A 21,518-nucleotide genomic window follows, 5' to 3' on the forward strand; every position below is an offset into this window, starting at 1 on the left:
TCATGAATTCAACTTTTTATTTAACTTGAAATGAGTTTTTAAATATTTCCTGGTCAAAGATCAGAAAATTTATTAATTCAGATTTTTTTTTGTTGATTTTTTTATCTTGCATGAAAGCTAATAATGCTATTTCTGACAGCTTTGTCCTTAATTTTTTAAAATATGAATGCACTTTAACATTTGGTGAAATGATTAAGAAGAATTGTAATTTGTTTAAACCGAATGCAGTTAAATTCACATACATCATAAAAAATAAAATTTATATTGTAATTATCAAATTGTTCTGAAAAGAAACACATATAGAAATGATAACTTATTGCCCTGCTATTATCAAAAACAAGGTTTCCATCAACAACACATTTTTATTGCTTAAATAGAAGTATTTATATGAGGAAAAGTTTACAATGAACAGTATATTTACACAAATAAAGGTCAAAAACGAACTTCATATTTTCGGATTATACCATCTCTAGATCCAGTAAAAATAGAATTACCATTATATGCCATGCAATAAACTGGATCAAAACCAGGTCCTGTAAGCTGTACACATTGATCCTTGTCAAAAGCAGTGAAAATACATGAACCATCAGCTATAAAAAAAATTTACAGCTTTTATATTATAATTTACGTAGTTGTTAAGTCAACTAAATTTACAACTGAAATAAAAGTTTGTATTTTAACTTTGTCTTAATATTAAATGTTTTAATCATTTACTAGTTTATTTTAATTATGATGGTCTAAATATGTTAATGAATTAGGAACAGTGATACATATCAATGGACAAACTTCATTAGCTTAAAAATTTTAACTTTTTGGAACATAACCTATTAATTTATGAAGCCAATGACGTTATTCAATTGACAAGTAACACGTCAAGTCAGCAAGGAAGCCTCTGCAATATCATCGTTCCCTGTCCTGCTCAATTCCCAGATTTGTTACTGAACTAGCACATCTAGGACCACTTGGTAAATCAAGTTGGACAGCCTCCGAATTAAGTCTACTTAGAGGTATTTTTACAGCAACTATGGAACAAGATACCGCAGGACATCATAAACGGCTTGAATGCCTTAGTGTCTGACCATATTATATTGCATCTTGTGCTAGAGGTGGAAGGAGACATTAAATGTTAATTCCATGTAAAAAAAAATAGTTAATTTATTTAATAGGGAATTTTTGACCCATGATCTGAGGATATTTAACATCAGCACTATGCTCAATGCCAACCAGCAGAAAAATTTGTATTGACCAAATATTACCAGGATTCGAATCCACATCTCCTCATTGGCGCTCTATCCCCTAAGCCACAGCGACACTTATTAATTAACGTATTTGAGGTCACTATTTTTAACTACTTACTTTGTAAAACTCGGAGCATTAGAATAAAATCTTTTTTTTATTTTGCACATTAAAAATCTCTTTTAGAAATGGGTTATTTAGACAATTTCCTAAATATTAAAAATGACTTCTTGAACGGTGCCTTAATTCTTCTAAAATTAAGAAGAAAAATAGGCAATCAATAATTTTTGTAAACTCAATGGCCACCGAGAAAACTTTTAAGTCTTTGCACGGAAACAGACTGCTAGAAAAGTTTTAACAGATATTTGTATCACAGAAAAGATACTGAAAATGAGTACATTAACATTTAATTAGATACAAGAAAATCAATAAAGGATTTCAAAACAGACAATGATGGATCTATCAGAATTATTAATAGCTCTCAGCTTCAATCATTAAAATAATAAAGAATCAGAGAAAAGAATATGTTAATCAAAATACTTGAACAAAATTAAATAACACATTGTATCATCAATAAATACCAAGGTGAAAGAAGAAGAAAAAAAGACTGAAATCAGAAATATAGGAATAAATATAACTTGTGATGCCATACAAAAACTACTAACTTAAAGAAAATCAATTAAAATTCTTTGCTTAAAAAAGGCATATGATAGCTACCTTTAAAGGCCTGGTTTCTTAGGAAACGTCGGCGTCAGCTTGAAACGAACGTTTACATCTGATTGGTCAATTTATGAGTTTGACAGCATATGTCATTGAACGCTCAGCTTGAACAACAACTGCAGTTAGATTACAATGTGACGTTATAATGTGTTTCTTCTTGGACAAAGTTATTATTTGTTCTCTAAAGTACTGGTCGATAATCACAAAATCAATACAAATTCAAAATAAATATTTGTTTACGTTATTAACGCATGCGTAATGCGAGATAATGTCTGTGTTGGGCCAACTGCTCACGCTGAGCTAACAAAACGGTATTTTTATGGCGTCAAAATTATATCAACTTAACGCTGATGCCCAGTTAAGATGCTTCTCCTAAGAAACCAGGCCTTGAGCTTACAAACCAGTATTTTGTTGGCGTCAGGGTAACGTCAACTTAACGCTGACGCCCAGATAAGGCGCTTGTCCTAAGAAACCAGGCCTTAAGAGATAACTCTTATTGAACAATAAGAAATAGTTCAATAACATCCTGCACACAAGTATTGTGGTAATTACAATCTTATATAGAGATATTATTTTGATAAGTAAGTATAACATAAACTGCTGTTTGTAGAAAATGCAACACCATGAAAGAATCATCAGAATCAAATGAAATTTAATGCAGAAACGACTTGTACTGATACAAATAAATGATGAAATTTTCAAAACAAAAGAAACAAATTAAGCGTCCGAAATCAGTATTTGGTGCAGCCACCACGCGCTGCAATAAGTGCTGCTATACGACGTGGCATGGAGTCAAACAGATGTTGAATATCTGCTTGAGGAAGAGAATTCCATATCGCTTGTATGCGCAACCAAAGTTCATCTTTGGAAACTGCAGGACGCGGATCACGAGTGAGACGCCGACCAACCATATCCCACACGTGCTCAATAGGCGATATATCCGGCGAATAAGCAGGCCAAGGAAGAAGTTGCATGCGTTGTGCTGAACAGAAGTCTCTAACAGTCCGCGCAACATGTGGGCGTGCATTATCCTGCTGAAAGATAGCTCCAGGGATGCCTTGAAGGAAAGGAACGACTTCGGGCTGTAGCACTTCACGGACGTATCTGTTGCTATTGAGATTACCCTCAATTCGTATCAAATTGGATCGTCCATGATACGAAATCGCACCCCAGACCATAACTCCGGGTGTTCGACCACTATGTCGTTCAATAATACACTCAGGAAGGCAGCGTTGACCGGCATAACGTCTAACACGAACACGGCCATCATGGGTCCACAAATTGAAGCGTGATTCATCTGAAAAGACAACTTGGTGCCAATCAGCTCGCCAGTCTCTGTGCTCAAGAGCCCACTGCCGACGCAGCCGTCGATGATCCGCCGTGAGGGGAATCCTGTATAATGGCACCCTTGCACGCAATCCACGGCGCAGCAGACGACGAATTGACGAAGCCGACAATTGTACACCTGTAGCAGTAGACCAATGTGCTGCCAGCTGCCTGGAGGAAGCTGCGCGATCATTCACCGCCATGCGGAGCAGGTGTCGATCATCGCGCTCTGACGTCACCTTCTGTCGTCCAGTGCCTGTTTTTCGAGTTGTTCGGTGCTCGTCGGTCCACTGCTTCCAAACTCGCATCACTGTGGAACTGTTCCGCTGCATACGAGCTGCTATTGCGCGATAGGAAAATCCCCCTTCTCGAAGGCCGATTATCCTCCCTCGTTCAAACTCCGTAAGTTGCTTGAATTTCTTATTCTTCCGTCGTGGAGGCATACTCAGGTCTCACTAAACGTTTGCCACTAACAAATAATCATAGACTATTTTCAACGTCCCGCTACAGCACTTTATTTATACGCTTTCAGCATCAATTCAGAGGGCGCTGCGCGCGCCACGCACGCGCGATGGCTCTGAAACTTTATTAATTTGCATAATATCCTATAATTGACATTTGCTGCGAATTTCATTTGATTCTGATGATTCCTTCATGGTGTTGCATTTTCTACAAACAGCAGTTTAAAATCATAATGGTCTGATACCATTTTCCATTGTTGCCGGCACATTTTTATTGGCCGTAAAATCAAGCGGTAGGATCCAGTTTTCCTCCATTCATTTCCATATTGTTTAGGTTGTCATCAGCATAAAATTAACAAAAGTTGTAAAGGTATTGAATATTTTGATATCCTTAATTTAAAGTTATTAAGTACTGCTATTATTAGCGAAAATTTTAAATTATGGTTGAGAACTCATCAAATTTGTTTGAACAATATAATGTATCAAGAATATAAATGTTATTTAAAAAAAATGATAATTAAAAAAATCACTTCTTTTCACCAAGAGATATAAATGTTTATAATACTAATAGATAGTAATATTTGGACGTGGGAAGTAGAGGCGTAAGAGCGTAAGTAAACAGAATTCCTTTTAATACATTGATGTTAAGTGAATATTTTTAACTTTAGTAGAAAAGCTGTTTTCTGCCAAGAAAAAACAATTATTGCGAAGCAATCATTGGGGTTGGTGAGTGGTAGCGAACAGGGGGCTTTGCCCCCTAGTACTTATATAAAAAAAATGACAAAGCTGACAAAAAAAAGTGTACTAAATAAAACTTGCAGTTTGCAAAGTTTGTGTACAGAAACTAAAATAAGGAGGGATGAAAGAATGTTTACTTGGTACTAGTCAAGATAGTTGGATCACTTTCTACCAGAATTATTCTGCATTTATTCTATTAGAAGATCAGATCAACCAGTGAATAGAATTAATAGAACTTACCTCTTCCGCAAAATATTCCATTTTTGACATGGATTATGCATAGCACAGGAGAAGTTGATTCCTCCCAAATAGTAACTGGTAACCTTAAAAAAATTGAATTTAATTCTCTTTTGTTATTTATACCAAATATTTGCATTTCTAAAAAAAATATCCTTAAAGTTCACTCTACCTAGCTCGTAAATCAAAGAGACATATTTTTCCATCTTGAGTTCCAAATACAACTGAAGTGGAGGATATAAAACAGCAACAATTTACAGCTGAACTACTTTGATGTTGAAATACCTGAAAGTAATTTTTTAAAACAATATTCAGAAATATAAAAATACTGCATATTTTTATCTCTTTAAGTCGAAAAAAATCATTATATCTAAAATTATAAGAATGAAAAAAGGTTGTAAATTATAATTATGATTCTCAACCTTTTTTCATTCATTCAAGGCATAAAAATGTAAATGTGCCAACTAAAATTAATTTAAAACCAGTGTATTTAAAAAAATGATTTTTTTTTAATTATTCGATTGATTTCAAGTATTAAATACTTTTGAATGCTTAATTAATGCAAATATTTAAGTTTTTGTATAATTGTAACAAAACTTATTGATACACAGAAAAGATAGCTGTAGCAGAACAAACAAAATTGATCCACTGTTTTCTTTATTTCTGCAGTAGTTAAAAGATTTTACAAATATTGCACAAAGAATTAAAATATTTATTAATTAGTAATAGATAACATTAAAAACATTTGGCATAATTATTATCATTAGTAGCTTTAAAGCTCTAAAATTAATGCTACACTATTTCAATACATATGCAAGAAAAAAAATCACAAGACTATGGCACGAGTGTAAGAATTGAATGTATTGAATGTAAGTTTTAATGGCGCAAGGTCCAGAGAGGACAAGCTGCGTGGCACGAGTGTAAGATAAAATCAATTTTTTATGCAGATTTTAAGACATTGAATATGATTTTTTAGGCCAAATAAACAGTTCCGATGTTATGCACAAAGAAATGGATTCAAAACAGAAAGGAAAAGGTTAAAACTAAAGTTATGTAGGCATCATGTACTTCTGTACCCAATGGCTCATGTACTTCTTGTTTTTTTCTTTCTTTTGTAGTTTTTTTTTTAATCTGTTTGATTTAATTTAGATAATTAAGAATGTTTTTTCAATGAAAATTTCTTCAATTACTTTGCAATTCAGATAATTTCTACAAATGTTCATGTTTACATCATGCAAAACATATTTTTCAATATCATTAAAAATTGCATTGGCTGTTGTGAAAAAAAAATCAAACTAATGTTAAAAAATATAAGTTTAAAAACATAAAAGACATAAGTTTTAGACTTTTGTCTAAAAAAAATTACTACAAAAATAAAGATATTTTTTTTAAATGATAAGTAAAAAGTAGCATCCATTGTCGGTTTTGAACTGGTGGTTATTTGAATGAAAGAACATGTCTTACCTATTTCTACATTATGATAGCTGCATTTTTTTTCTCTTTGTAATACACAGGGTATCAGCTACATTTTAGATTTTCAAATTCATGACTTTTCCATGACTAATTCCAAGAAATTTTCATGACTTAACGAAGTTATTATTTTCTCCAACAAAAACACAACAATAAATTTAAAAAAGCATAATGACATTAATTGAAATAATAGGTATAAACAAAACTGTTATACTCTGCATCTTCATGTTAATAGATTTTAAATTTAAAAAAATACGAGTAAAGAAAGAGTTGAAGCAATAAAATAGCTGGAAAAAAATCCAAAAGCTAATAATTATTTATTTTTTCTGCAAAATTATATTCTAAAGATATTTTTTTTCGTTCATCGGAAAGAAAAGAAATACTCCTGATCTTTCCTTTCCGAATAAAAAAAAATTGGCCAATAACTGGCTTGCTTCAGCTAGAATTTTAAATTTATGAAATAAATAAATAATTATAATAATTCTGAAATCACAGAAGTTTAAAAGATAATTTGCTCTAGAAAGGTTTTTCTTTCATTTTTTGAAAGAACACCATAATTTTAAAGAACTTAATAAAAACATTTTATATTGTAATAAAATATGACTATGAGTGGGGATTTCATTACAAAATCAGAACACCAAAAAATTGGTATTCCATTTTAAAAATAAAATTTTTCGGTGATGAATTTCCACGATTTTGTTAAAAATATAGTTAAAATCGTGACATTTCATGACAAATTTTGCTCAATATCGAAACTTATGACTTTCCAGGTGCACGGATACCCTGAATACAGCATAAAGCTTTTTTTGGAAATAATTTAGGAACCGTTCATAATACATTCATTTTGACATCCCTTTAATACCAATAAACGTTTGTTTGTTTTTTTTAAATATAAAATACAGAGTGTTTCTCTTTGTATCTTTTGATTTTTATATAAATGAGATATTTATTGCAAGATAAGCTTGCAGTTGATAGAAGAATTTAATTATTAAAACTTCATTTAATTGATATTAAGGATTTTTATTTTTTGATTTAATAAACAATTACTTTAAATAATTGTGTCATTTGTGTGAATAATTTACCTGTTTATGACTTTGCAGACCAACCCCTTTTAAAAGACCATTTTCACATCCAAGTAACAAAAGCTTTCCTTCAGTAGCAACTTCTCTTTCATCTACGCTAAATAAAATATATTCAAAATAAAACTGCAGTGGAATGCTACACTGTTTAGTATAATGCGGTGCACTAAAGTCATTGGACAAAAGAAATACAGTTCATCGTAGAGAAATTGATGAGAAAATTTTGCTATATGTATTTAAAATTTATTATAAAGTAAATATTTTATCAATAATTTAAAATTTTACTCAGAATTTTTAGTTTAGTGAAAATCTTTTATTAAAATAATAGCAAACTAAGAGACAATTCATATTATTTTTTAAAGAATTAATGAACTATTGACAACATCAAAAAAACATGTTTTTAAAAATAAAATAAAAAAACAGATTAAGATTTGTTGTAAGGAATAGTTAAACTTGAAGATCTAAGTAAAAAATTCACATTTTAAAATAAACACCTTTTTTTAAGTTTAAAAGAACAAAAACAGCACAATAACATGAACAGATTGATGCTGAAAATATTGGAGTGTATTAAGAAACATAACATTGAAAAAAGCTTCAGTACATCACAGATGTAATACAGTTGATTAAAAAAGAATTAATAAGCAAATTTAGTAAAATTTTTGTTAGCAAAATAATTACATCAATAGTAAAAAAATTTTTTAACTTCATTCATAATTATTAGTTTATTCAATTGCAATGAAAGAAAGTGTTATGAAACTTAATGTTTAAACTAAGGTTTAAGGCTTAATTAAATTAAACATGTTTTTGAAAACTCATGTTCCAAAATTAAGAATTGGAACATGATTTGATTTTTTAAAAATTTCTTTCTCAAAATTTTATCAGCTGAAACCATGAAGCAAAAACTGTCTTTCTGGAACAAAGTAATAATAATTGTTTCATAAAAAAATAATAGATGTACTTTTTTTTCGATTATAAAACATAATTTAAAAGAAAACCAAGCATCTTTTAAGTACTTTGTAAGCACTCAAAAAATATTTTTAGTCACTTTACAAAAAAAAAAAAAAAAAAAAATTCATAGTTAGTAGTGCAGTAATAAAAAAAAAAAAATTCGATCATTACAAGTTTTACCCATAATATAAACATAAAACCAATAAAATTCAAAGTCATTTTCAAAAACTTAACATAATCATTATAAAATAACTAGTTTCTGATAAATATTGCAGAGAAAATTATGAAAATCATGAATTTTTTGTAATTTAGAACGACAATTTGTCACAGCAAAGAAAAAAATCTCTTTTTAAAAGATAGAAAATTAAGCTCTTTTTACAAGCCCTAAATAATAGAAGCACTTTTTAAAAATGCTACGCACCCTGTTATTTAAATCAACAGAAATGATTTATTAATTAAACAAGTGTCATCTTAACATAATATATTTTAACTTCTTAGACAAAATACAATATTGAATTAAATAATTTAATTATAAAAAAATATTAATGAAAACGGGAATAGCAACAAATTAACTCACTTGGAGGATGGTCTGAAGTGCCAACATCAATGTCAACTGGAGCAACTGAACAACAATTTATGTTACCATTACCCTCAGAAACAATATGCAAACAAGACGACTTTCCGCAATCCCATAAACGAGCTGTGCCATCTTTGGATACAGAGACAACATTTCTTCCTTTTTCTACAATCGATGTACCGGTGATTGCTGAAAAATTAAAATACGAATTCATCAAGAAAGACATTTTCACTCTATTTTTTATCTAAATTTCCCTGACTCTTCCAGGTAGGAATGCAAGAATTTACCACTCCCCTGAAGCCGGAGTGGTAAATTTCACCGTGCTCCAGGGCTTTTTTAGTTTCTTAACAGTCTTGTAAGTTTTTCAGGCTTAAAATCAAAGATTTTTGTACTTTTACTTTGTGGATGATTCTACAAATACAGACAATTTGTGTTTGGCTGATATGTTTTATTTAATTTTGTTTTAAATTGGGCTATGCAGTATTTATTTTTATTCTGAAATTTAATAATTATGACATACTAATAATTCTTAAATTCATTTTTATAATTAAAATACAATGTTCTTTTAAAATAAAATAATCAAGTTCATTTATAATATAGCAAAATTGTTGGAGCTTTAGTAAAGCTGGGGCCGTAGCTTATCTAGGAGAGGAGCTGAGTATCAAAAATATTTCATCTGTAGGGCCTGAATTCAGGTTTTCCAGAAAAGGTTTTACCAATTTCCTGATTATAACTATACAGATGCTATACAGAAATATTTCATCAGAAAAATATTTTTTTTATCAATAAACCTTACAACTGCCTTTTTGATAGAAAATATGTCAAATATTACATATTGTAAAGAATAAATTTTCACAAAGTGAAAATTTAATTAGTACATTTCATAATACATAAATATATAAATTATAGGTAATAGTAATGTTTAGAATGAAAACCAGAAAAAAATTGGAGCTAATCTTTAAAAACATAGTATTATTGCATAGTAAATATAGTTATTTAAGAATAGTTACAATTTAATAGACAAAATTTAAGAAAAACTTGAAATAAAGAATTATTAGGTAAGGAGGTTTTCACAAAGGAGAAATTAATATTCTTATTTAATAAACCTAAAAAAAATTTTATGTTGCAGCAGAATTCGTACAAGAAATAATTATTTTTTCTTCTTCTAATATATAATTATTTTTTCTTTGAAATTTATTGCATTGCAATTTCTAACTTCAGAAACAATTAAAAACTTGAGTGCTAATTTATTAACATATTTTCACCAATTGTATTATAAAAATTTATCACTTTAAAGAACTAATTTAATTATTCATTTTCAAAACAATTTCTGACTATGCCAAAAACGTCATAAAACAGTTGAAAATAATAAAAACAAAATACAAGTAACAACAAATTAATTTAATTATGTGTTGAATGTTAAAAAATATTTCTCGTGTGTTATAAAAATTTTTAAAATATATGATTTATAACTTATTAAAATTTTTATAGCTAAAATAAAATTTAATTTCTTTACCAGTTGTCGAATTGATATTTTTAAATTAAATTTTGGCAATAACTTTTTGTTACAATGGTGAATAAATTAAAATATTTTTAAATATTTAATTAAGTTGCGCTCGTCCTGAAAAAGCAAACAAACATTTACACAGCTGCCGTAAACAAAACAAAAAAATCCTACTATTCTTTTTTGAATCCTACTATGTTACTAATATCAAACTAAAGAAAAAAAAACTCACCAATATACATTACAAGATAATGAACAAAAATGATAATAATAAGGAAGAGTTTAGAGCTTAGTTAGCTTTCTATAAGATTCAATTGCTTAAAAAAAAAATAAAATTTGAATATTTTTTATTTTTTGAATTATTTGTTACAATCATATTCATAAAAAAAGCAAATATATGATTGTAGAATACAAACATGATTTTAGTTAGTATTTGAATGGATGCAGTTTAAAAATTAGATTCTAAAAATGCCTAATAAGCAAATATTATAGCAATAGTAAATTTTATTAATGTTTTACAATTGCTAAAAATAAACGTACAACAATTTATCTCTCTTAATTTAAAGGCATTTCGATCTTAGCAAAATGTTAACAAAATGAAAACATGCACAAGCCCTTTTTAGTCTTTTAACCGCGCCATCACATCCAGAAAGTTAATATAGCCAGAAATGACCGATTCCTTGGCCATGTTCATGGTAGAGTTTTAAGCATCATCTGGAATCAGACATTTCCAATTTCACTTTCTAGATAGAATTCTTATCCCTATCCCAGAAAGCTAATAGTACTGCTCTAAATCAATGATTGTTCAAGTCAGGGAATCATTCCCTGTTCCTTCCCCCAAAAAGTCATGGGGTTATTCCCAGGATTTGAACAGGGTCAGAGAACTAACTTCTTTTTCCCAAACTCGAATTCTCTGCTAATTCCAGGTTTCCCTGACTTCGTATTTATAACTGTATAATAAAAGTCAATTCAGAAATCAAGCATAAAAATTTACCAGCAGTGTGTCCTTTCAGTGTGACAGGACAATCTCCTGTGTCTGCAGCCCATATTTTGATCTGCATATCTGCTCCAGCAGATAAAATCACTATACCAGACGGGAAGAATCGGCAAGAATAGATGTCCCATATGTGTCCCTCTAAATTTCTCTAAAAAAGACATTTAGATTATTGTCACATAACTGGATTTCTAGCCTTATAGAAATTAATTTTGCATTTTAGATCAATAGATATAAGAAAATAACAAAATAATTTTTTAAAAATTGTGTTAACAAGTGTGAAATTTTATAAAGAAAATATTTTTTAGGCACAAGAAGGATTCGCAATCTTAAAACTATATTTCCAAGATTTTATGGGCTTCCCAAGGCTCTTTTTTTTCCAATTTTTAAAATGCTATATTCAAATCAAGACATCATAAATTTTAAATTGAATAATAAATTTTCTAAACCTACATTAAGTTATACAGTTCAGATAGGCAACAGAAAAGTTTAAAAAAAAAAAAAACGATGCATAAAAAGTTAAATAAAAGAGAAACAGCATAAGAATTTCTGAAAAATACTGTAATATTAACTGAATTTTTTTTATTAAACACAAATCTTTAATTTAGCAAAATTTCGTTCTTTTAACAATTTTGTTATTAAAAATGCAACAAGGAAATAAAGATGGTTTCAGTAAATTCAAAACTGCAAACAACATTTTAACATTAAAACATGTAACAAAGCATTAAAACTCAAAAAAAATAAATAAATAAAAATCTATAAGCTCAAATTTTGAATGTTTAGTCTACTTCAAATAACTTTAAAATAGTGCAATTACTAACAGCTTAGTTCTAGATTGACAGCTTAACTTTTGATTAGATGAGACCTGATTTAAATAAGATTACATAAAATAATATTTTAAAGCACCATTTGCATACATATTAAAATGTTTCTGAGTAACTTTACAAATTTTTTTTCAATAAAAATGTTAATATTTCTTTATTACTTATACAGTAAAATGGGCAAAATTTACAAAAAATATTTAAAATTTTTAATTAAAGATAATTAGAGTGCCCATAGGCCAAAAGTAGTCCTCAAAGCCTTTTAACTTGGCCTCTAATCTACCTTGATTATTTCATATAATATTGATAAAAATATGTAGCAGAAAAGTCTTGTTATTATTGCTTTATACAAGTTACTTATTTTATTTAGCCGTTTTCAAGAGTATCAAATTGCAACAATTTCATTTTGTAAGTGTTATATAAAGCAATTGGTTCAGTGTTATACAAGTTACTTATTTTATTTAGCCTTTTTTTAAGAGTATCAAATTGTAACGATTTCATTTTGTAAGTGTTATATAAAGTAATTGGTTCAGTGTTTGCAGTTAAATTTTTTCTCACAAATTTATATAAAATAAATTTGGAAAAAAAAAGGTAATTTTCAAAATCAAAGAAACAAGTAATTTCAAAAAATTTATAATAACCGTCAGATAAATTTGATACTTTTTTAGTAACAATAACAATTTTATTTTCTGAACATATTAAAGTATAACTTTTGAGGTAAATGGAAACTTTCATGTTTCTCTTCTCTAATACAAATTTTTGATGATAATTAGCTTAGAAATCTTGTAACTATATTTAAATTTATTTTGAATAAATATTTCCATTTGTTTATTTTGATTAAAAATTTAGTTACACATGTGTAAGTTATTATGAACAGAATCTAAACAGATCCTGCATTTTTACAATTGCAACTTTGCATGTTGCACAATGTATTTTCCAGTTTTTATAGCACATTAGCTAAAAATGATTGGGCATCTTTGTTATTAGGTACACCATTTTTTGCTGTTATTAATCATAGTTTTTTCAGAAAACTATGAAGAAGATATTTTCTCATAATTTTGTGACGTCCAGTATTTCATATAAAAGTTTAAATACATTTAAAAAATAATAATTTAGATTTTTTATTGGTCATTTTTAGCAGCTATAAAATGTATACAAATATAAAAAATAGTAAGTGTGTGGGGCGAATTGTTATCAACAATGTCAACTCTCATCTATGAAAAGGTACCCCACCATAGAATCTAGTTAACATGTCTTATACACTGAGTGGCCAAAATATTATGACCACCTCAGAGTTTAATGCAAATGAGTTATTGCGTCACAGCGTTGCTGCTAGAGTTCAAGATAACCATAATAGGGGAATGCTGGACAAGTGAGTCATCAGTTATACTGTGTTGCTTGCTCAGATATGGGAAAGAAAAGTGATTTAACTGAATTTCAATGTGGAATGATTGTGGGTGCGAGATGTGTCGGAACGAGCATCAGCAAAACGGCTGCACTTGTGAAGTGTTCTAGAGCAGCAGTTGTTAATGTGTACAAAGAATGGACAATCGAGCAAAAAACCGGATCTCAACGTCAGACTTGTGGTCATCACAGGGTACTGAATGTTCATTCAGAGAGAAGGCTGGCCAGGGTTGTGCAGCACAGTGCGACAAATTGCAAGTGATCTTAATCAAGGAACAACTGTGAACGTACTGTTCGACGCACATTGCGACGTATAGGGTATGGAAGCAGACGACTGAAGGGGTGGTCATAATAATTTGGCCACTCAGTGTATACTAGTGAATTGGAATTATATTGTTGTAGAGGTAGAAACGCTACAGTATACCCTCACCAGAATTATATCTGTGATAGAATTCGATGAATGGATACCACTAGTTGATTCATTGCTGTTTTTGTGCGAAGCCGGGAGAGCTGTATTAAGATCACCATACTTATGCTGATCGTGAGAGCTGTATTAAAGTCGTGGTCGCTCCTGTGTTGCCTTTAGCAGTCGAGTATATGCCGGCCAACGTTGTGTTTAATCGAGACTGAGTAGCAACGGCAGGAGAAGGTGGATAATGTCGTGGTCACAAGTCAACTGTTCAATGTGGACCATCCATCGAAGTGGGCGTTACTGCCAAGGTAGTCGTGTTTGTATCGAAATAGGAGTTTCGGTCAAGGTAGGCATGTTTACATCACGTCCGGGTCACCAATGTGGGGAGTGAGTTGTTACAGACAATGTGAACCTTCATCTATGAAAAGGTACCCCACCATAGAATCGAGTTTTACATGTCTTATATACTAGTGGATTGGAATTATATTTTTGTATTGGTAGAAACGCTACAAGTGCAGTGTTTTCACTACAGCGCGAGAACCTCACATATTTTTTTCTTTTCTCGCATAAAAAAATGATTACCGCGAGAAATTCGAGCATTCTACAATTCAATTTCAAAATTCGCGAATTTCTCGCATTTTGGAAAAAGCTTCGAATTACGCCCTTTAGAATAAAATCTGTTTCACTTTTCTTCCTGGATCTTTCATTATTTTTAACATCTGCCCCGTTATCTAGCTTCCCTAATTACCAGTATTGTTCAGAACCTTTTCGAACAACAGAACACAACCACGGAACCCCTTTCAAAACACATTTCTCTGCAACCACGTGTTTACCGTAGGTAAGGTTTCTTCATGTAAGACGTTCAAATTTTTTATGTGCTAATGTAATGTAATGTAAGATGGACAAATGCCTTGTAAAGGCAAAATCTTCTATGATGATGCACCAAAAATATTCAATGCTTTAAAAAATAGAAGACGCTAAAAATGTATTAAAAGTAAAGAAATGATTTTTTTTTTCAAGAGTTTTTGTGTTTTTTTAGTTTTTAGAAATCTCACTTAACTTTTTGAAATCTCACCCTGTTTTTGAGAAAGGGTGAGAAATTCTCACCCATTTTTTTTCCATGATGAAAACACTGAAGTGCAATATAAAACTTACATTTTACATACTGAAAGTTTAAACAATGAACTTTTAAGGCAAACATATAAAAATATATTAAGCGTTAGTGCACTCACATGTACGATTCCTGTCTTGCATTCCCATACCAGAAGTTTATTTTCTCCACAGACAGACACACCAAGTTCCTCAGTAACATCAATACCTAGAACCTGTTAAATAGTGAAACAAATTATTATATATGGTGCATAGCGTTTTTAAAAAGTGCTTAAAGGTGCTTTTTTTCAATTTTGGTTTTTAAAAATCCTTAAAGGGGCTTTATCATTGACTGTTTTTAAAAAGCGCTTGAATTTTCCTTTTCGAAAATTATATTTTTTTCTTCAACATGTCGATTTTCGCCGCATGTTATGCAAAAGCGTGCTTTTCACATTGCTCTATGCAACGTTTTCACAATTCATTGAACCACAACAGTGTTTTCACTACAGCGCGAGAATCTCTAATATTTTTTTTTACTTTCTCGCAATAAAAAATGATTAACGTGAGAAGTTTGCGCACTCTATCAATGAATTTCAAAATGCGCGAATTTTGGAAAAAATTTCGTCTTTTGCCATTTATAATAAAATTTGTTTCACTTTCCTTCCTTGATCTTTCATTATTTTGAACATTGGACCTTGTTATCTAGTTTTTGAGAAAGGGTGAGAAATTCTCACCCATTTTTTTTCCATGATGAAAACACTGAAGTGCAATATAAAACTTACATTTTACATACTGAAAGTTTAAACAATGAACTTTTAAGGCAAACATATAAAAATATATTAAGCGTTAGTGCACTCACATGTGCACTCAGAACCGGTGCAAACAGCAGAATACCACCCCCTCGAACCACGGAACCTCTTTCAGAACACATTTCTCTGCAACCGTAGATAAGGTTTCCTCATGTAAAATGTTTACATTTTTTGTGCATGAATGTAAGATGGACAAATACCTTGTTAAGGTGACATCTTCTACTCCGTAACGGACAAATGAAAATGAAACAAATGTCGGTAGAAATGGTCAAAATTAAACAAATACGGACATTTTTCAGCCAAATAAGTGTAATAGCTGATGAAAAAAGTAGATATAGAACATTTTCCATATGATGATGTAGCAAAAATATTCAATTAGAAGATGTTAAAAATGTATTATAATTAAAGAAATAATTTTTTTCGAAGTCTATTCGTGTTTTTTTAATTTTTAGAAATCTCACTTAACTTTGTTAAATCTCACCCTGTTTTTGAGAAAGAGTGAGAAATTCCAGGGGTGATTGTGAGCCCAAGTCAAAATTCCGGAAAATTGAGTTAAAAATTTTTTAAAAAAAAGACAGTTTAAATTCAAAAATTAGAAAAAAATTTAAACAAGGATTTTTTTCCTTTTTCTCAATATTTCTTAGTTTACTTAAAATATATTTAAAATTTTACACATACCTATACCATTTACACATATCTATGATGACCTGGAGAAGTAATTAAAATTTGCAAATATGTCTTTCTTTCTTGAGTTTATGATTATAACTATTTACTGATAAAAAATTAATGTTAATCGTGAATATAAGCTTATAAAGTATCTCTCTGGCTCTCCCTTACAAACAAATAAAATAAACTGTGTTTTTAAGTTCCACCTTTGAAAACTTGATTTCCGGAAACTTCTGTGACCCATGATTTTTTTAAACATCTGGACCTTCGATCTCCGGAAACTTCCGGATCACTGTTAGCGAAAATTCCGGAAATCCGGATTTTTTCCAGAGCACAATCAGCCCTGAAATTTTCTCCCATTTTTTTCTGTAATGAAAACACTGCACAATATATTTTGTTGTACCGTCGGTCCATAGCGTATGAAAGCGCCAATCATTTTACATGCTGGATGAAATATTTGCGAGTTCACGTGTGCGTCTACTGAGCTGGGTTCGGTGAGATTATTGCACTCTCATGTTCAACTCTGCTGCATTTTTCAAGATATTCTCAATTTCAGGCTTCACTTTTCACCCTCTGATATCGAATTGAAAAATCTCTTGAGCATTTTAAATGGCTAATATAATCAAGAAAATAGATCTTTGTCAGAAACTAGTTATCTTATCATAATCATGTAAAGTCTTTGAAAATTATTTTGCATTTTGTTTATGTATATAATGCTTAAAAATCTTTGTTGAGTGCTTAAAAAGTACTTATTTTTTGTTGAAAGATTTGGCTACGCACCCTTTTATAGATAAAATAGTTTTAAGAAATTTAATTTATAACACCAATGAATATAAGAGGTGTACTAAAATGTATTAATACTTAAGCAAAAAAACCTTTCGAACAATTTTATCCAGCACTTTTCTAATTAAACTAATATAACAATAAATAAAGCTTTCTTAAACTAATTAATAGTATCAAATTTCTACAACTAATGTTATTGAATACAGAGCTGAGATTTCTTTTAAAAAAAACGTATTTGATCCAGGAAACTAAAAATGGCTAATAATATGATTGATTAAATACACATATGAAAATTTTTAGTTTTATTTCATAAATTATACTAAATTAATAATTTTATGATCATGTAAAAATAAAAGTCATATTAAAAGCATCTATTTAGAAATACCTTTAGCATATGATCTTAAATTTATTTTGAGTTTTCATCGTAAAAGTATTTGATTATTGATTATGAAAATTGGTATGCAATTAATTGATAACTGCAAAAACAATATTTGATTATTACTTACCATTATAATTAGTATGTAATCCATTAATTTAGCTGTATTTAATAAATTTGATAATGATACTTTAACAGTTCTTAATTATGAAATTAGGTACAAATATACACCTTTATATGCAACATCAAAATTAACTACATGCGTTATAATTTTTAAAGAAATTCATTAAATAAATTTTTCTTTTCAAATGCTGCTTTTTAGTTTTTAACTATTGATTTGATTTACTTATTAAACTATGCATTAAATGACTTTTATGTATTTATATTGTTTTAAAGTGTCTACTTGAGACAAATACAACTAAGTTTTATCATCATATGGAGCTGTACAACGAGTTTGCAGAACTTTTTATGCTTAAATATGACATTTACACATAATGGATGGGCCACATAAATTAATGTTGTTCAATTGTCTGTTCTTAAGACTGGTCACATAGATTTACATTTTCCCACTCTCACATTCTAAGATAGGCCACATAAAATTAGGTTTTTGCATGAATTTTTTTTTTTTTGTATGCTGTATTAGTTTTTCATTTTATGCACAGAATGTTATTTCTCTTGGTACACATTAATTATACAGTACAGAACCCGTTATATGGAAATCAGTAAACCGGAAAACCAAAAAACCGGAACGAAATTCGATAAATTTTCCTGCCATTTTTTTTTTAAAAAAAATGCTTTTTTCCTCATAAGACTTTGGGATTTTTCTTTCTTTCTTGAAAGATGTTTACCTTACCATCATTTTGGAAACAATCATTAGTGTCATATATTTTTTTTTTAGTTCGGTTTAACAATAAAAAAAACGCCTTTTTGCAGCGATTCAAACCGGAAAAATCAGTTATCCGGAATAGCGATGGTCCCGATCGTTCCGGATAATCGGTTCCCTACTGTAGTACTAATAGGATTTTTAAGATTTAGTAAATTTTTTTAACTCAACTGTGATTCTGCACATAGAGGAATGTAGTTTTTTTTCCACCCATATAGAAGAAGAGCCTCTAATTTATTTTTATGTTAAATCACCAACCTATCAAGAATTAGATAGGAAAAAAATGGCTCTTCATAACACAGTTTTCAGATTGGAGAAGGGGAAAATGAAACATTTGTGTCAACATTTGGAAGCAGTAAAAATAAAAATGTAAAGGAAATACATATATTTGTAAAAAATAAAAAACCTTAAAAATGTTTTTGTAATGCTCTAGAAAATGCTTTTAGTAACCCAAAAAATGTCCAATAATCAAGAAGGGCTGAGCAGATTTGACCTGCCCATTCTTTAAATGTTAAAAATGAATGCATTTGTAAGTTATTCAAAAGACGGTCATTTTAAAAGTTAATAAAATAGAACAAGTGGCTTTACATTTGTTAGCTCCTTTTGTAATAAAAGTTATTCAAGAGAATATAAACTGAATATGGATCAAACCTAGAAATTGAAGCGAAAAAGAAATTTAATGCAGTGAGACAAATACATTAAAATTAGGAAAATGCACTTTTAAATAAAAAGGCTTCAAAAAGAAAAATCATTTATTTTATTTATTAATGAGGAAGATCAGTTAGAATGAAAATTTTGGTACAAATTTGTCTAAAGAATTCAACTGTTAAAATGTTTAGCCTCAAAATTTTACTTTTTCACAAAAGAAACAACAGTATTGAAAAATGTATAACTTACTAATTACCTTTAATCAAATTGAATAATTTTAAAAATGAGAAATGAGCTTAAAGAACAAACAAATATGATGAAATCTTTGGAATATAAAGTGTGAACAACCATTACCTGAGAACTAAGTGATAAAAAAAAATTTATAAAAAAACTTCCTGAGTTAATTTTCAGCAAATCGTGAGATTTTAAAGAAGCAAAGGTATATATATGTATACAATACAAAGTACCATACACAGACTCCTGTTTTCTGGAAGCATCCATTTAAATTAACAGGCTCTTTTCTAAAAATAAAAATTTTAATGTTTGCTTTATGTTTTAAAAATTTGGGCATTGTGCGCAAGAAATATATTTTTCCAGACAATAGGTCTTCAAGTTATCGACTTATCAGGTAAAATCAATTTTATGGACTTGCCGAAGTTCCTGTGATTCTAAATATGAAAGTTTCTACTGTATATATATATATATTTAGAATATTTATATTCTTATGAACAATATTTGATGAATTCTTATAAAAACCAAGATTTTGTTCAAGAAGAACATTTCCAAGAGGAAGACAAATAATGTAATTTATAACCTGAATCATACAAAACAATTTAAAAATAGATTTTATTGTTTTAGAAGAATGCTTTGAAATTCCCCACAGGAAGTTTGAATTTTTTTTTTAAATTCTGAGTTTAAAAAAATTTGTAAAAAGAAGTTTTCATTTTAAGAACAAAATTCATATTTAAAAGAAAAATATTTCACATAAAACCATGAAATTGTAGTTTCAAATTGAGTAAGACTAATGAAAAATTAACAATGAAAAGTTAATTATTGAAGAATAACAAAAATTGACAAAAAAGGAAATTGAAAATTAACAAAGTCAATTTAACCATTTAATGACTAATGACTGCATATGGGACTTATAGACTTTTATTATTTAAAGAAATATTTGTTTGTATAAACTATGTACCTTTAGATTAAATGTGGCAGAAAATTTATAATTAAGCAGATTACTCAAAGTAATGCACCTAAAATTTGTAAAAAATGTATATAATAAATTTAACAAATTAGACCTCAAAGTTTTGAAATGTTCAAGTGCAAAACACCCAATATGAAGAAAAAAATACATATACAGTGTAACGTCCCATATCCGGACGTCCCTTTTCCGGAAGGGTCAATTTCCAGGACACTTTTTAACAATCAAAATAAACAAACATTTCTTCATCTTCCCCACTCTCTTAAAAAAAAAAAAAAAGTATTTTGACAGGTTTTTTCCTTTCTTAGCTTCTAGTGATCTATGCATTAAACCCATAAATCAACAGAAAAGAGAACAGAAGATCTACCAAGACCCCGTTAGTAACGCTCCTCCCCTGGAATGCAGGAAAGGGGGGGGAGATTTGTTTTCAAAAGAGCACAATTGAGTCCCCTCCCCCCTTCTTTCCTGTGCAGCTGGCTAGTAAAAGAGGCATTTCCTGGAACCTTTTTGATAAAGTGTTAGGGAAAGAAGTACTGTGAAAAAGGGTAAACACAGCAAACGTTAAAGTGGAGGGGGAATCCCCGTTAGTCACACAAGAAAAAATAAAGAGAACCCAATCAGCATGCCACGCCTTTATGCTTGATTGATAGCCAATGATAGGAGAGAAAATAAGAACTTGTCACTTCCCCCCCCTTCAACTTGAATGACAAGTAGAAGGAAATGAATTTTGCTTCTTCACCTACCCACCTTAATGAATGAATGACGGGAATTTCCCCTTCTTGCTTGAAACGTTCTAGTTCAAAATGGCGGAGAGAGCAATTAATATTTTCATAACTGTAAATTTTTTTAGTTTCCTATATTTATTTTTATAATAGCAATAATTATTATTTTTTAAATATTTTGTTTTTGATTGATTAGATATCATTCTAATACTAAAACATTATTGCCCGAAAAATAATGTTATTTAATTTCTGCTTCTTAGATTCAGATCATTTTAATCTCTGTTTACCTTGGGGGTCTATTATACGGAAAAATCGATTATCCGGACTTCGGAAAGTCCCGCCGATTCCGGATACGCGACTTTCCACTGTATATATATAAATAAAATAAAAAACTAATGAATGTTGGTTAAATAGCAG

At 29.6% G+C, this 21,518-nt stretch overlaps 1 protein-coding gene across 3 annotated transcripts in view; it reads right to left on the reverse strand.

Moving 5' to 3' along the window:
• Positions 1-342: 342 nt before the first annotated feature.
• LOC107454359 (proteasomal ATPase-associated factor 1) overlaps positions 343-21,518 on the reverse strand; it is a 64,265-nt gene continuing 43,089 nt past the window's right edge. For all 3 annotated transcript variants that reach the window (XM_087163908.1, XM_087163910.1, XM_087163909.1), the window contains exons 5-11: positions 15,160-15,252; positions 11,291-11,441; positions 8,793-8,981; positions 7,271-7,362; positions 4,891-5,003; positions 4,722-4,804; positions 343-590 (exon numbers count right to left, since the gene is read on the reverse strand). In XM_087163908.1, coding sequence (XP_087020034.1) covers positions 433-590; positions 4,722-4,804; positions 4,891-5,003; positions 7,271-7,362; positions 8,793-8,981; positions 11,291-11,441; positions 15,160-15,252 — 879 coding nt within the window. In that variant the 3' untranslated portion in view covers positions 343-432. The remainder of the gene's footprint in view (positions 591-4,721; positions 4,805-4,890; positions 5,004-7,270; positions 7,363-8,792; positions 8,982-11,290; positions 11,442-15,159; positions 15,253-21,518) is intronic.

Source organism: Parasteatoda tepidariorum, chromosome 5 (assembly GCF_982258835.1).
Source record: "Parasteatoda tepidariorum strain Cologne lab strain chromosome 5, Ptep-v5.0, whole genome shotgun sequence".
NCBI classification, from domain to species: Eukaryota; Metazoa; Arthropoda; class Arachnida; order Araneae; family Theridiidae; genus Parasteatoda; species Parasteatoda tepidariorum.